The sequence below is a fragment of the Mauremys mutica genome, chromosome 5 (assembly GCF_020497125.1).
Source record: "Mauremys mutica isolate MM-2020 ecotype Southern chromosome 5, ASM2049712v1, whole genome shotgun sequence".
NCBI lineage: Eukaryota > Metazoa > Chordata > Testudines > Geoemydidae > Mauremys > Mauremys mutica.
This window is the reverse complement of record NC_059076.1, coordinates 903,011-918,950: the sequence shown is the minus strand read 5'-3', so window position 1 is coordinate 918,950 and position 15,940 is coordinate 903,011. Positions and strand designations below refer to the sequence as shown.

General features: G+C 52.0%; 2 protein-coding genes across 2 annotated transcripts in view; both read left to right on the top strand.

Moving 5' to 3' along the window:
* LOC123370666 (growth-regulated alpha protein-like) overlaps positions 1 to 15,688 on the top strand; it is a 270,997-nt gene extending 255,309 nt beyond the window's left edge. Inside the window, exons 2-4 of the mRNA XM_045017354.1 lie at positions 14,514 to 14,640; positions 14,730 to 14,813; positions 15,329 to 15,688. Coding sequence (XP_044873289.1) covers positions 14,514 to 14,640; positions 14,730 to 14,813; positions 15,329 to 15,389 — 272 coding nt within the window. The 3' untranslated portion in view covers positions 15,390 to 15,688. The remainder of the gene's footprint in view (positions 1 to 14,513; positions 14,641 to 14,729; positions 14,814 to 15,328) is intronic.
* LOC123370667 (growth-regulated alpha protein-like) lies at positions 6,468 to 8,450 on the top strand. Its single transcript, XM_045017355.1, has 4 exons — positions 6,468 to 6,585; positions 6,928 to 7,054; positions 7,154 to 7,237; positions 7,543 to 8,450. The coding sequence occupies exons 1-4, from the start codon at positions 6,507 to 6,509 to the stop codon at positions 7,559 to 7,561; spliced, it is 309 nt and encodes a 102-aa protein (XP_044873290.1). The 5' UTR covers positions 6,468 to 6,506; the 3' UTR covers positions 7,562 to 8,450.
* Positions 15,689 to 15,940: the final 252 nt, after the last annotated feature.

The following is a 15,940-nucleotide window of genomic DNA, read 5'->3' as shown; positions in this document are numbered from 1 at the left end:
GATTGATCTAACCTCGTTATCTCTAGCTTGCTTCTTGCTTGCTTATATATACCTGCTCCAGGAAATTTCCACCACTTGCATCTGAAGAAGTGGGTATTCACCCACGAAAGCTCATGCTGCAAAACGTCTGTTAGTCTATAAGGTGCCACAGGATTCTTTGCTGCTTCTACAGAACCAGACTAACACGGCTACCCCTCTGATACTGGATTCTGTGGTTACACACCATGATCGGACTTTCTTGGAGTGATCTAGTTACTATTATTAGCTTGTTTCTTCCCTCCTTTCTTTTTCTCACCACTGGAATCATTTTGGGTGTCTCCCACAAGGACGTTACGTTTGTTGCTTTGGGTTGGTTCACCACCTAGCTGCGAAACTGGGATGCCTTCTCCTCGGTTCGGTATGTTTGGGGGAGGACACAAAGCACAGGGCCTGCTCGTGTTCTGCCCAATCAGTGGGCCACACGTCCTCCTCAAAAGGGATGTCTGTGTTAAGTAGGACGTCTTGCCATGTAGGAGCAGCACCGCCCAGGGTATCTCATGAGGCTCTGGGGAAGAGCTCCTCACCTTGCTCTGCTATCAGGCTGCAAATTCACCTTATGCGCGATGCTGTTGGTATCCTGACTCCAGCCCATCTGGCTTAGTGTAGAGAACAGAGCTGTGGAGTCCTATCCCCAAACACTGCATCACTCCACTGTCCTGACTCTAAGATGAGTGATTTTGGGACCGTGCTCTAGAATCCCGTCGTACTTTTCTATACAAGGGATGGCACACGCCTGTCCTCACTAGCCAGGGAGAAGATATCAGGACCTTGCCAGCAACAATTCTTTTGAACGTCTCACAAGTGCTAAGCAGATTCATGTTTTGGCCAAAACTGGACAAAACGTGGTGAACAGATCTTAAAAAAAAAAAAAGCGCCCCAACCTTTCCATCTCCAGCATCAGCTCCTTCATAGCACAAGCCTCATTGAAGAACATTATGCAGACACCTCTGCTTCCACTGACAGCTCCTTTAAAGCCTGCAGTGTAATCTCAGGCCTTTGTCTAATACCATTTCAAAGCACCAGTAGACCCGTGCACGCTGTATTTGACTCATGGGGACAGAGAGGATGACGCTTATCATCAGACATTCCCTGTCTTGCTATTTCTAAATGGTTTCCACTGGGCCTGATTTTGACCCCATTCTGATGTGGGCCCAAAGTGAAGGGCATTGAGCGCTGTTGCCCAAATCTTGACCCTGATGCCATGGCTGAGAAGCCGGGTGGATGTGCAGCCATGAAGGAAGAATTCTTCTCCCAGGCCAGCTGTGCTACCCAAACCTAGTGCCTGGAATATCCTCCGCAGCTCCTTTGCACTCTCTTCTGCAGGGATGGAGAAGGATCCATATAATAATGGATCCTTGGCCTCTGCCCATCACCCTGCCTGGCCACGCCTTCCCATCACCTGTGCTGCAACTCATGCCCAGGTGAGAATACTCTGGTTTGACCCCTCACACTCAGGCCCCCCCATCACATGGCAGAACCACATCACTAATTCTGCCTGGCAAGTCTCCACACCTGTGAAGGAATAGGGCTGGGATTCACCTTCAGAGCTTTTCGCAAAGTATTCCTGTTTCTAGTCCTGACTGCATCTTTCATGTGCCATTGTTACCGTATGGTGAGTTTGTTATAGATCCCCACTGTGCCTGATCCACAGAGGAAATGAGTCTGCTATTGCCTCCACCAGAGAACCTGGCTCTGAGGTGACAACAACCATCTTGGCTGACAAAACTGGTGTTGGACCGGGGATCTTCAGAGCTAAAAGCCATGAGCTACTGAGGCTGAGCTAAAGCCCCCAAGCTAGGCCTGTAGCAGACTCCTATCCTACGTAGAAGGGGCACGGCCGGGGGGACCTGTAACACACACTCCCTAGTGGATTACACAGGCCCTACTAGTGTAAACATCCCCACATTGCAAATTCTTCTTACTTGCACATCAATAAAATCTGCAATCTTATTGCTCCAACAGTCATGGAAAGTGAACGCAGAATGGGCATTAGCCTGGACAAAGAGAATTCAGTTCAAGCAAATATTGATTGAACATTTTTGCACTTTAAGTACATCTCTAATTTCTCTGTCATTCAGTGTGTGGAAGGTGTTTTTACAAGGCCTCAAAACTAGTTCAGGGCAGATTTAACTTTCAGGCCAAGATTCAGGTCAATTCTTGGGCAAGTTAAACACTTTGGTCACAGGGTTAAGACATTCTGACGCGTCACAATTGTCCTTCTGCCTTGCATTACGGCAAATGGGTTTAGTTAGTTACAACACAGGAAAGTGAACTGGAAGTGACTGAGGAAATAGGCTCCTACTCCCTGAATAATATTGCTGAAGTTACATGTTTGCTGACAAGTCATGTTTGCTGATCAAGGAGATCTTCCTTCTAGATGTCATTAAGCAATTCCCAAGGGTGTCTTTTAGCTCCTTCATGCAATGGGTTGCTGCTGCCTCTTTCGTGACTTAAGATTACCTCATTCCTGGAGGATGCCTGAAACTCAACTTCATCTTTAAAAAATAAATGTATCTTAAACAGAAGCTCTGATGAACTAATGCTGTATCATATTGGAATTCACCAAAAGGCAAGATAGTGACACATTTTTTTTCAGGGTGAACCTTCAAGTAAGTAAGTGTCGGTTGACATAGTAGGAATGATTTTTCCTTTAAAAATGCACTCACATATTTTGTCCCACATGGGATGGGAACTGTCCAGCAAGGACTGTAACACATGTCAAAAGAGGTCTTGCCAACTTTCCATTCAGCTGCATGAGACTTTACAAAACTGTTGCTGGAAATACAGTTATTCCATTAAAAGCCGAAGTCCCATACTGCGCTCTGGCCTCACTAGGGAATATCCAATTGTCCAAGATTTGGAAGTAGCATGGGTATTTTCTTAAAAGTGACAGACTGTTTCATAATTCCTAGCAAAAATAGATTCCACTATAGGTGGCTTGGTTATGTTTTTGTTTAAACTTAAAGAGCATTTTGTCATATACTAGAGTTCTCAGCTATTCTTTTCTCACAAAATATATCACTTGCTAAATGCAAAAGCAGGAAAATAAATACTTTTTCTTTATGCTTTCTGTGATTTCAGCTTTGTATGATTTGCATGTCTAGTGCATTAGCTAAATTAACTAAGGCAGCAAAGAGTCTTGTGGCAGCTTATAGACTAACAGACGTTTTGGAGCATGAGCTTTCGTGGGTGAATACCCACTTCGTCAGATGCACGTCAGTATTCACCCATGAAAGCTCATGCTCCAAAACGTCTGTTAGTCTAAAAGGTACCAGAAGACTCTTTGCTGCTTTTACAGATCCAGACTAACATGGCTACCCCTCTGATACTTAGCTAAGGCAGTAACCATTATTAATTTCAGACATACCTTTGACACTAGACCTGCTATGGGGCATAAACTGCTGCTTACAAGATTTACAGTTCTGTTCCTGCTACAGGGCATAAATCATTCTATATGCCAAAATTCCCCCTCTGTAAGAAACATATAAGAAAGTGGGCTACCCTGCTCTACCAGCTGTGATTACTGTTGCCAGAACAGGCCCAAAATGTGTCATTCAAAAACTTTCATGTAATAAACTAAAAATAAAACCTGCTCCATTTAAACATCAATTGTTTCTCATTCTTTGTCCACCTAAAGCACCAACTGAAGTCAATGGTGAAACCCTGACCCCACTGATTTCAAGGACGCCGGGATTTTGCCTACTGGCCCATTATTCTCCTACTGAACCCAAAGTGAGATTTGCTGTTAATTTCAATTGGACCTGGATTGAGTCCCAGAACAGACCTGCTATTGATTTGTTATTTTGAAATGGGAGAAAAAATGGTCACACAGCCTATTTGCTGCATGAAGAAAATTAAATTGAAAATTTTACCAAAGGAACAAACTTGACACACGTTGCCAGATATTATAAACTGGGTTGGCAGAAAGACCCACACAATTCTCAGAATTGCTCTAGCTTTGGAAGATGCAGCATTCCTGGGGATTTTCAGTGCACAGCTACTTGTGTGTAAAACTGTTCCCCGCAGTTTGGAATGTGTTGTCATTTTCAGGTGTTTCTGTAATTTGCCCATAAGGTTGCAGAGCAAGAACCGTTTAGGGCTGCCATAGCTGTCAGCTGAGATAGATATCGCACTCCCTGGTCAACTACATTTTAGGCATTAGTGTAATCTAAATAAATAATAAGGTTATGTCAATGACGTGGGATGAATGATTTCCCCCCTCTGACTATGTGCTTTCAGTCATTTGCAATAAACCAGACATGGAGTTTTAGCTTCGATAGAGAACAGTGAAATCTGAGCTCCTCATCAGACGAGTAGGAAGAAGACCCCTGGATTAATTTAACAGCTAACTGTGCTTGCTGTGCCAATAAATACATGACCTCCCAAATGTCACTATACTGTTTACATTCTTTGCTTCCCCTTTCTGTAAAAATTTTGCAATTATGGAGAGCGTGAGCCTGCAGATGTAAAAATCCCTGCAGAGTCATCTTAAAATACAGGGCCCATATTGCTTCCTATCAAATCATGCTGATGGTGCAGACTGATTGTGCGAATGCTGCCGTCGAGTGTGAACTAGTTTCACAGAGGGAGCGTTAGAGGCCTAATAAAAAGCTACGCCACTGAATGGAGCAGCAATGGGCACTAAGGTCCCAGGAACTAGCCTGGGCAGGGAGTTGGATGGAGACAGGACATTACAGGGCTGCCCAGAGGATTCAGGGGCCTGGGGTCTTTGGCTGCACAGGGCCCCTCCCGCTGAATAGCCCAGCACTTCGGCGGTGGGTCCCGGGGCGGAAGGACCCCCCCGCTGCCTAAGACCTGGAGCAGAAGAAGGTCTGTGGGGCCCGGGCCTCGTGAGAGTTTTCCGGGGCCCCAGGTGCAAGTGAAGGACCCCGCTCCAGGGCCCCCGAAAAACTCTCATGGGGGCCCCTGCGGGGCCTGGGGAAAATTGCCCCACTTGTCCCCCCTTCTGGGTGGCCCTGATACATTAAACACAAGGGACAAATCTGCCCCCCGCTACACCTGTTCACCCAGACCGGCTTCACTGTAACCAAGGGCAGAATTTGATACATGGCATCATCACCTTTAGCTGATGCGTCCAGGCCAAACCCTATGTGCACTGTGCGGATCTGCCCCTGCCTTCATTACACAAGGGGCACAGGGTCTGCCCCCTGCACTGCCCGGCAGCCTACTTGGTTGTCATTACATATTGATCCAGGAGTAAAATGACTTGAGTAGGAGGAAATACTTCTCCCAGCTGAGCCCAGAGCTCTCCCCACCCCCACCAGATCACTGCTACTCCGCTCGGGGCTGATACCGATTTTGGAATTGAAGGAGTTCGAAGGACACAGGATTCTGGGCTCAGCTATGTCGTCATCACCCCCCCCCCCAAGCTGAGCAATCACAGGACTGTGCATATTTCAGACCCCCCAGGTTGGTGGCTGCGCCCAGTTCCCTTCCCCCCCCCCCACCCAGGGCGATTCACTGGCTAGGCCAGGGGTGGCCGAACTGTCTGACCCTTCGAGCCACATGTGACAAGCTTCAGCAGTTCCAGAGCCGGTGGCACCTGCCGGGGCTCGGGGCTCGGTCCTGCCCTGGGGAAGCCCCCAAACCCGCTCCCCGCTGGGCACAAGCCAGAGGTGATGGGGGCACACGGGGGGTCACATGCCCCCCAGACTTTTGCCAGGGTTTGCGGGCCCTGCTCGGTCACACGGTGCCACCAGGCTCCCTCCCGTCAGGGCAGCTGCTGGAAGCGGCAAGCCGGGAGCTGAGGCCTGGGAAGAGGCAGCAGGAGCAGCTGGGAGCTGCGGGGAGCCGCTGCCTTTGCTGCTGCCGCTCCGCATGGAGCTAAAGCGGCACCCGGTCCCCGCAGCGTCCCGCTGTTCCCCAATGGCCGCGAACGCCTGGGAGCGGCGGGGAGAGGCCCCGAGCCCGGGTAAGGCGGCAGGGGAGCCCGGGGACAGGACTCCCGCTGCCGGGATGGGGACAAACCTGTCAATTGCCCCGGCCCCCAGCGGGCCCCGGTTCTCGCTGCCAGCAGCCCCTGGCCCACCCCACGGCAGGGAACTGGGGGGGGGGTGTCAGCCCCTGTGCCCCCCCCCGGGCTACGAGACCACGTGAAGCTGAAACCCACCAGCGGCCTCCTTCTCCCCCGGCTCCGCGCGCTGCGCTCGGCCGGCCCGTGGGGCCCCGGCGGGCTCCGCTCTGCTGCGGCGGGGCGCGGCCCGGCTGAGCGGCAGCGGGAGCCGGGAGCTGCGGCCGCAGCGCTCGGGGCGCCCTGGCGGCGCCGGGCGGGATTTCCTGGCGCGGGTCCCAGCTGAAGCGGGTTTCTCCGGCCGCTCCGCCCCCTCTGCCCCGGGGATTTCCCGGCCGGGTCCCCGCGGGGATAAAAGCGGCCGCGGGGCGCTGCGGTGGCTCAGAGCTGAGCCGAGCCCAGATCCCGGCACCAGCCTCCACCGCCAGCCCGGACCATGAGCCGCCCCGAGACCTTCGCCCCCGGCAGCACCCTGCTGCTGCTGCTGTTAGCGGCCTGCGCCGCGCTGTGCCGGGGTAAGGGGCTCGCTGCGCCGGGGGGCGGGACCGGGACCGGGCCCGGGCTGGGGGAGTCTCGCTTCCCACTGCAGCTTGGAAGGACGGATCGGACCCAGGTGTCCGAGAGCCGCTGGATGCGGGGAGTCCCGGGCGGGATGGATGGGACCCAGGTGTCCGAGAGCCGGCCGGATTCGGGGAGTCCCGGGGGGGTGGAGGGGACCCAGGTGTCCGAGAGCCGGCCGGATGCGGGGAGTGCCCGGGCCGGGGGCATAGACCGGACCCAGGGTGTGTCCTGGGCCGCCCCCCTGCAGAGGATCTGGCCGCCGGCAGGAGCTGAGTCTTTCTCCCCCTCCCGGGCAGGTGCCCCCATGGCCGGCGAGCTGCGGAGCCACTGCCTGCAGACCGAGGCCGCGGTGATCCACCCCAAACGCGTCGCCCACGTGGAGCTGATCCCCGAGGGGCCCCACTGCGGGGTGCCAGAAGTCATGTAAGTGTCGGGGGCCTGCGCCCTCCCCCGCCAGCCTGCGCCCCCCTCCCCGCCCCGCCAGCCCCGCGCTCACCCGCTCTCCCCTCTGCCTCCCCGCAGAGCCACCACGAAGCACGGCAAGAAAGTCTGTCTGGATCCCAACGCACCCTGGGTCCAGCTGATCGTCACCAGGATCCTCAACAGGTACCTGCCTGGGGTTGTCGCTCTCCCTGTTGTGCCAGCGGCCGGTGTCTGCACCCTTCGCCATGACCCCGGGCTGCTACCTGGGGCTGCCGGGGTCCCTGGCACTAAACGCCAGGGATGAGCTGTATCAGCACTGCTGCTATTCCCCGGGACACACACAGCTCCCAGGAGGGCAGCCGGAGGCGAGTGCACAGGGAATGCAAGCGGGGAGCCTGTGGAGGGGAAAGGCACGAGCAGAAATGAGTCCAGGTGAGGTCTTTCCGGATGTCACTTCTAACCCGTGTTCTGTTGTCTGACTGTTGCAGTAAATCTAACAAGCTGTGAGGGGAGCAGAGGAAATGACCAAGGCACCACAACAGAAACTACCTGTGTGTGAGAGAGAATGGGAACCTGAGGCTGGACAGCTCGCCATGCTGAACTCTCTTCTTTTGAGGGTCTGAGAGACCAGCCTGCTCCATTCAACTTCAACCTGTTCCACTGAGTTATTGCAACCTGTGCTTTTTTATGTATTTATTAATACATCTCTGTAGAGCTCTGCAACAGCTAGGTATTGTGTTAAGCCCTTTAGATCTTCCTGATCACCTGAAGGGATAATGCTGCAGCAGTGGCTCAAGAAATGGCTTGTTGTTAATCTAGTGCACATTCCCAATAGCCCATCCCCTCAGCTCCTCTGAGCAGCTCGAGATGGACAGTACGGTGAAGCTGTGCCTTTCACATTGTGGATGTGCAGGATGCCTGCTGGCTTGTGAATAACCAGAGCTTCAGATTCTGGAGCTGCCAAGCATTTAGCCTCTGAGCCCACAAATATGGAGGATTCCAAAGTGAAATCCAATTAGAACAAGCACAGTAACTTGCTACAGTCCTGAAATGTGCTGCCAAGGCACATGTCCCTGGGACACACAATCATTTGCTTGGTTGGGTGAAACAGACTAACAGTTGCTCTCCTTTCACAGAAAAGCAATCTTTATGAAAATGTGGCTTCCAGTCACTAGCTGAAGTTTCTGCAAACTCTTTAGGGTTGTTTTGATGTGTTAAATTATTTCTATGCAATTTAAATATTTGCTATTTATGCTGAAGCTTTAAGAACAGTAAGGTTCTGAACAACCTTGGACATTTTATGTCTGCATTGTATGACATACTGTCATCTTCTGTGTAGAAGTGGTATTACAAATTGTACTGTACTAAAATGCAGTAATTGTGAGACTGACAGGAGTTACACATGAAATAAATATTTTATGATGAAAAGTGGATGAGTCGTCAACTCAGTTAAGTGTTCGTGTCCATGTATCTGTCCCAGTGGGACCCCTGGAAACATGTGGTGTGGGTGGGAATTGGTATAGGATACACACCTGCCTTCAAGCTTCATCCCTTTCCCTATTTTTTTTAATGTTTGTCTGCGTTTAACAGACTCTTGGGTCAAGAGTTGCAATATTTAAACTCCTTATCTGCAGACCTCATTGTGAAGGGAAATTCAGCCTCAAAGTGGTTTGTGGCTATGAAAGCTGCAAGGACTTGCACATTTGCTTAACTTGCTATGAGACTACTCATGTGTTTAAAGCACTCTGCGAGATCAGGCACATAATGATTCTTTGCTGTTATAGGAAACAAGACAGCTCCAAGGAAAGAGCATAGAAGACACTTGCTTTATATATAAGTAATTTGCAAGGCATGTGCATGCTTTAGCTGTTACGCGCTCCCACCCCCTGCCTTTTTTTTTTAACTAGACATTTGTAAAGCGCAGTGTCCCTTTATCTGGTTCCATCTTAACTGTGTTTCATGGAGGATATTCCCAGAAGGAAGTGTTAGACCCATAGGCACAGACTCACGACATCGTCCATGGACATATAATTTAGTGGGTGAAAGATCAACTGCTGCTTCCTTATGGAATTTGGGAGGCTTGCTGCGTCATTATATTAGACAGCCTGTGCAATGGTGGGGTATCGAGCCTTACAACCTGACCCACACAGGACCTGACTACAAGTCCGAGGTTTGGATTGGCCTGAACATGCCAACCTGAAATTGTCAGGCTCAGGACCTGCCGGCCACTTGCCAGTGCTGAATTTTGGCCAGTGCTGAGTCCCAGCACCTCTGGGTTTGCTGTGTCAGTTATTAAAGTAAAAAAAAAATTGCTGGAGCCCGGGTACCTTTTTCCTTACAAATTAAGCACTGCCACCGCCTTGGTGCACTGGGCATTCAGCTGTGAGTGCCTCTCACTTTGCAGCCCCACCAGCACAGTGCGGGGACTGCCAGCAAGAGTGGGGCCCACAGTTTGGGCTGGTCGCCCTGCCTTGCAAATCAGCACCAGTGAACCCTTAAAGCCACACTCCACAGTCATGTAATCTAGGCTACAACCTACAGGCCAGTTACCCTCCTGGAGCTCCTTTGTCATTACTCCTCTGTCATTACTCCTCAGAGAGGAAAAATTCTAATTGCTGGTGGAGGCTTCATTCAATGACCTCCACTAGCTTTTCTGTATGTGACATATTTTCAGGATCCACTACTGTAACATAAGAACGGCCATACTGAGTCAGACCAAAGTTTCATCTAGCCCAGTATCCTGTCTTCTGACAGTGGCTAATGCCAGGTGCCCCAGAGGGAATGAACAGAACAGGTAAATCATCAAGTGATCCATCCTCTGTTGCCCATTCCCAGCTTTTGGCAGAGGCCAAGGACACCATCCCTGCCCATCCTGGCTAATAGCCATTGATGGACCTATCCTCCATGAACTTATCTAGTTTTTTCTTGAACCCTGGTATAGTCTTGGCCTTCACAATATCCTCTGGCAAAGACTTCCACAGGTTGACTGTGCATTGTGTGAAAAAATACTTCCTTTTGTTTGTTTTGAACCTGCTGCCTATTAATTTCATTTGATGACCCCTCGTTCTTGTGCTATGAGAAGGAGTAAACACTTGCTTATTTACTATCTCCACACCAGTCATGATTTCATAGACCTGTATCATAGCCCCCCCTTAGTCATCTCTTTTCTAAAATGAAAAGGCCCAGTCTTATTAATCTCTCCTCAATTGGAAGCTGTTCCATACCCCTAATCATTTTTGTTGCACTTTTCTGAACCTTTTCCAAATCTAATATACGCTTTTTGAGATGGGGCGAATACATCTGCAAGCAATATTCAAGATCTTGGCATACCAAGGATTTATACAGAGGCAACATGATATTTTCTGTCTTATTATCTATCCCTTTCTTAATGATTCCCAACATTTTGTTCGCTTTTTTGACTGCAGCTGCACAATGAGTAGATATTTTCAGAGAACTATCCACTAGGACTCCAAGATCTCTCTCCTGAGCGGTAACAGCTAATTTAGGCCCCATCATTTTATGTTTTCCAATATGTATTACTTTGCATTTATCAACATTGAAATTCATCAGCCATTTTGTTGCCCAATCATTAGGTTTGAGAGATCCTTTTGTAGTTCTTCGCAGTCTGCCTGGGACTTCACTGCCTTGAGTAGTTTTGTATCATCTGCAAATTTTGTCACCTCACAGTTTACTCCTTTTTTCCAGTTCATATATGAATATGTTCATAGAACTGGTCTCAGTACAGACTCCTGGGGGACACCACCAGTTACCTCTCTCCAGTCTGAAAACGGATAATTTATTCCTACCCTTTGTTTCCTATCTTTTAACAAGTTATCAGTCCATGAGGGAATCTTCCCTCTTATCCCATGACAGCTTACTTTGCTTAAGAGCTGTTGGTGAGGGACCTTGTCAAAAGCTTTCTGAAAATTTAGGAGCTTTCAAAGGTTAGAAGGAAATGCTGCCCCCTGAGAGAAGCGGGACCCCCCATTCCTAATGACATAGGGGTTCTATTTCTAGTCCTGAGGGTAAAATGCTTGTTTTACTTTGAACCTGAACAAACTCTGGGTTCTAACCCTGGCTCTGGCCTGATGGGTGAGCATAAGCAAGTCTGTGCCTCCTTTGTCAAAGTTGATGAAAAGCCCAAAACAAGAGCTAGGGAGTATTAATACTAATCCTCCTGTTACTATGAAGATGTCATGGCCATACAAAGACTTGTCCAGGTTTAACTTGACACACTGAGTAGTTCCATTGAGTCCACTGGGATTAGTCACAGTGCAGAAGATTAAGTCTTTGCAGAATTACAGTCTTAGTCTAGTAATCTGGAGACTGAACCATGCCATTGAATTAAGTTTTTCATTTAAATTTCCCACAACTCATGTATGTCTTATTTTAGGTGAGCTTTGCTTCTTACTGCACCACTGTAAAGGAAAATAGGTAATTCGGTGCAGAAGAGAACAGTAAATTAAGGGCTTTAAACCCCTCTATTTCACTGCTTTGACATAGCCCCATATTTGTCAGAAAGCTCAGGTCTTGGGTAACGATTCTATGTGCTATTTATTCCACAATAACTATGTGGGCAAAGCCACATTTTGATGCTGTTGAACATACACAGAAAAAAGGAGACAAAAACACCACATCACTGGTGAGCAAACACTTTCCACAAAGCCATCGCTCCACAGCTGAACTCTCAGTCCTCAGCCTCAAAGGAAACCTGCACAACACTTTCAAAAGATGAGCCTGGGCGGCTACATTCATCAGTTCACTAGACACTAAAAATCACAGTCTTGATAAAGACATTGTTTTAGTACAATTATTTGCCTTTTTTATGCCCCGTGGTTCTTTACAATATGTGCAAACTACTTCTGCTAAACAATCCTTCCACCTTATATCCCTCTAGTTACCTTTCCCCGACCAGCAGAGCTCTGTGTAGCCTGGACATGCTACTTTCTTCGCCAGACCCACGTAAAGAAGAGCTCGGAGACGCTCAAAAGCTTGTCCTTCCTCCAACAGAATTTCGTCCAACAAAAAGCCGTTGCTGTCACCAAACTTCTCTCTTTCCTATCCTGGCACCAGTCCAGCTCCAACAACCCTGCAACCAACGTCCCCAGGCCGCTAGCCTGTGCGTTCTCCAGTGATTTTGAACAGGTTACTCTGATTGCAGGTAGTTGGGTATTACCTGTTGTAAAAGGGGAAGCTAGGGCTAACTTCCAGAATAAAGATTCCCAGGGATAGCTCAGTGGTTTGAGCATTAGCCTGCTTAAAACCAAGGTTGTGAGTTTAATCCTTGAGGGGACAATTTAGGGAACTGGGATAAAAATCTGTCTGGGCGATGCGCTTGGGGTGGATCACCGCGGCCTCGGTCTGCAGGCACTGGCACTGCAGCTCGCCAGCCATGGGGGCATCTGCCAGGGGAGGGGGAGGAAGACTCAGCTCCTGCCAGCAGCCTGGGGACACCCCACACCTGGGTCCCATCCATCACTCCGGACTCCCCACATACGGCCAGCTCCCAGACACCTGGGTCCCATCCATCCTTCCAAGTGTAAAGGGACTGTTGTCCCCTTACTAAAACTCAGTGAGGTTTTTTGGGGGTTGGCTAACTCCCAGTGCCAAAAGAAAGGGGAAGAGATGATGGGAAATAAGGAACCTGAGACTGACAGTCCCCAGGAACAATGAGGAGAGGCCAATGCTCCAGACTGACAGGGCGAGCAGGCTAATCAGGGAGTCAGGAGACCAGGGTCCCGTCCTCCATGTGAGCTGGAATTGCCTGGGTCAGACAGAGCAGGGGCCCAAGCCGAGCTGGGGAGCAGAGCTGTGCCAGATCCAGAGGGGCCAGAAAAGCAGCCCAGGAAGCAGGTGAGAGCTGGGAGCAGAGTCACAGAAGCAGCCCACAGAGCAGACCTGTGAGAAGCAGCCCAGGGGGCTGGAGGCAGAGCAGCCTCCCTGCTGAGGCAGAGTGGAGCCGGAGCTAGAACAGTGGAGCTGGGGCTGGAGCAGTCTGGAGCCGGATGCGGTGAGCAACTGCAGCCAGCCAAGAGGGGATTCTGGGCAAAGGACCAAGCGCAGAAAGACATCGCCAGCCAAGGGTCCTTGCAAGCCAGACTGGGAGGGGGATCTGAACCCGACAGGGGGCTGGTGCTGGGAAGAAGGGTCCCGCCACCCAACGCCCGGAGGTGTGTGGCCATCACCAGAGCAAGAGTCCAACCCACATAGGGTGACCAGACGTCCCGATTTTATCGGGACTGTCCCGATATTTGCTTGTTTGTCCCGCGTCCCGACCAATGTTAGGTCGGGACACTGGACAAACAAGCAAAGGCTCCGGAGCCTGGAAGGGCTCGCGCCCTTCCCCGCCCCGACTCTGCCTCCTCCTTCCCCAATTGGCTCCCTCCCCAAATCCCCGCCCCCATCCCCGCCCCATTGGCTCCCTCCACAAATCCCCGCTTCTTGCCAAGCACTCCATGCCCAGGAGACGCAGGGGAACGTGGGGCCGGGGTGAGTGTGAGTCCGGCCTGGCCCCGAGCAGGCAGGACTCGGGCGCGGTGCCTGGATGGAGAGTAGGGAGTGGCCTGCGGGGCCAGTCGGTGGCTATTCTCCCCTCTTCGGCAGCAGGACACGGGAGCAACCGCTGCTGCAGCTCCCACTGCCGCGGGGGGAGGAAGTGGCCAAGCACGTGGCGCCCGGGCCTGAACCCGGGCCTGCTGCGGGGACCCAGCAGCACGCACACTGCGCCCCGCCACTGGCCAGTCGCGTCTGGGCTGGCTGCCCAGCTGGTGCAATCCCGCGGCGGAGGCATCGGCAGCCCAGCCCCGTTCGTTCCCCTATGGGACCCGAGCAGGATGGGGGGGCTGGGGCCTGCTGCCCCCACTCCAGGGCCGCCCGTGGGATTGCACCAGCTGGGCAGCCAGCCCAGACGCAACTGGCCAGGGGCTGGGCGCGCGGTGTGCGTGCTGGGTCCCCGCAGCAGGCCCGGGCTCGGGGGGTTCATGGGCACCAGAGCCGCAGCCGCCAAGTTTGGCCAGCGGCCGCTTCCTCCCCCCAGGGATGTGGGAGCTGCAGCAGCGGCTGCTCTCAAGTCCCGCTGCCCAGGTGTGGAGAACAGCCGCCGCCGCCTGGCCCCGCAGGTCACTCTGAACTCTCCCTACAGGTACCAAGCCCAAGTCCTGCCTGCTTGGGGTCAGCCCGGACTCACACTCACCCCGGCCCTGAGCTCCCCTGAGTCTCCCGGGCCTCCCTCCAGCACTTGCGGAGGGAGAAGGAATCGGGGGGTGGGGAATTTTTTTTTTTGCTCTTCCGCCATTTTTTCCCCCATTGCCGCCCCCCCCCCCGCGTCCCGATATTTGACCTGGGTTATCTGGTCACCCTAGCCGTATGTGGGGAGTCCTGGGTGATGGATGGGCCCCAGGTGTGGGGTGTTCCCACTCCTGCTGGCAGGAGCTGAGTCTTCCTCCCCCTCCCCTGGCAGATGCCCCCATGGCTGGCGAGCTGCAGTGCCAGTGCCTGCAGACCGAGGCCGCGGTGATCCACCCCAAGCGCGTCGCCCATGTGGAGCTGATCCCTGAGGGGCACCACTGCGGGGTGCCAGAAGTCATGTAAGTGTCGGGGCCCTGCTGCCCCCCCCAGCCAGCTACCCCCCCTCCCCACAGAGCCCTCACCCCCTCTCCCCTCTGCCTCCCCGCAGAGCCACCACGAAGAATGGCAAGAAAGTCTTTCTGGATCCCACTGCGCCCTGGGTCAAGCTGATCGTCACCAAGATCCTGAACAGGTAACTGCCCTGGGGGTGTCGCTCTTCCTGTTGTGCCAGGGGCCAGGGCCCCGTTGGTGAAGGGCCAAAATCGCAATAACACATATATAAGATCTTGGCCACAGTCCCTGGTAAGAACCTTTCACATAGGCCCAAATTCCAGGGCCTGCTCTGAGGCATGAGGCCTAGTTAACAGTGGACAATACATGGCTAAAGAAAAGCTGGATGAGCAGGGAACTGCCGTGTATGTTTCAACTATACATGAAGCGGAGCCAGCATAACTCCAGGTGGGGAGCAGTCATTGGGAGGCTTATCAGGAGTTATAGGCACAGAGCTCACTGAGAGGAGCCTTACAGGCTACTCCCTGGTTCGGGAAGAGACTATGCTGCATATTCCCCAGAGTTCAGGGAGAGGCCTAGAATGAATTATGGCATCCTCCCTCACAGAGGCCAGTCCTAGCTCACATTATCGCACTGGTAACCCAGACACAATTGTCATTGCTGTGCACTGTTTTGTTTTGCTTTAAAACCCTCCAGGATTGCACCTGTGGACCAACCTGCCCTGACAGACCCTGTCATTCCTTTGGACCCAAAATAAGGATTTAACTTACATGTTGCAAGAGGAGAATTTTGAGGGATAGCACCTGTGTATTAGCAAAAATGTTAACCTGGCCTATGGGCAGAGCCATGACGTCATCTTTTAGACTATTGGCCTATTGTGCTAATTTTGTCTTGCTGCTAGAACCTATCCAGGGTCTGGGGAACTCCCCCCTCCCCCCCTTCTCTCCGCCCACCGGCACGTATCTAATATATTGTTTAGCAGTGTCTCACTGAGCCTAATAAGCAAAGTGACACTCCGCCAGCGCTGTGCGTAATAAACCCTCGTGCTTGACTCTACCTGGTGTTCACTCAACCAGTCCCGCCTGCTGCCCAGGGCCAAGGGAGCAGGTGTGGGTGTCCCAGTGACAATGGGCCAGATTGTATCAGAACTGTCCATTGGTTAGGACTCAGTGGCCCAGGCTGTATTATGGGGTGAGAGAAGCCGGGAGTTATCCAGCATAACAGTTCACACATAATGTTTGTTCTCTCACCCATCAAACGGGGCTGCAACATGTGGCTGGCGGAGTAGCGATCCCCGCACCGGGCCCC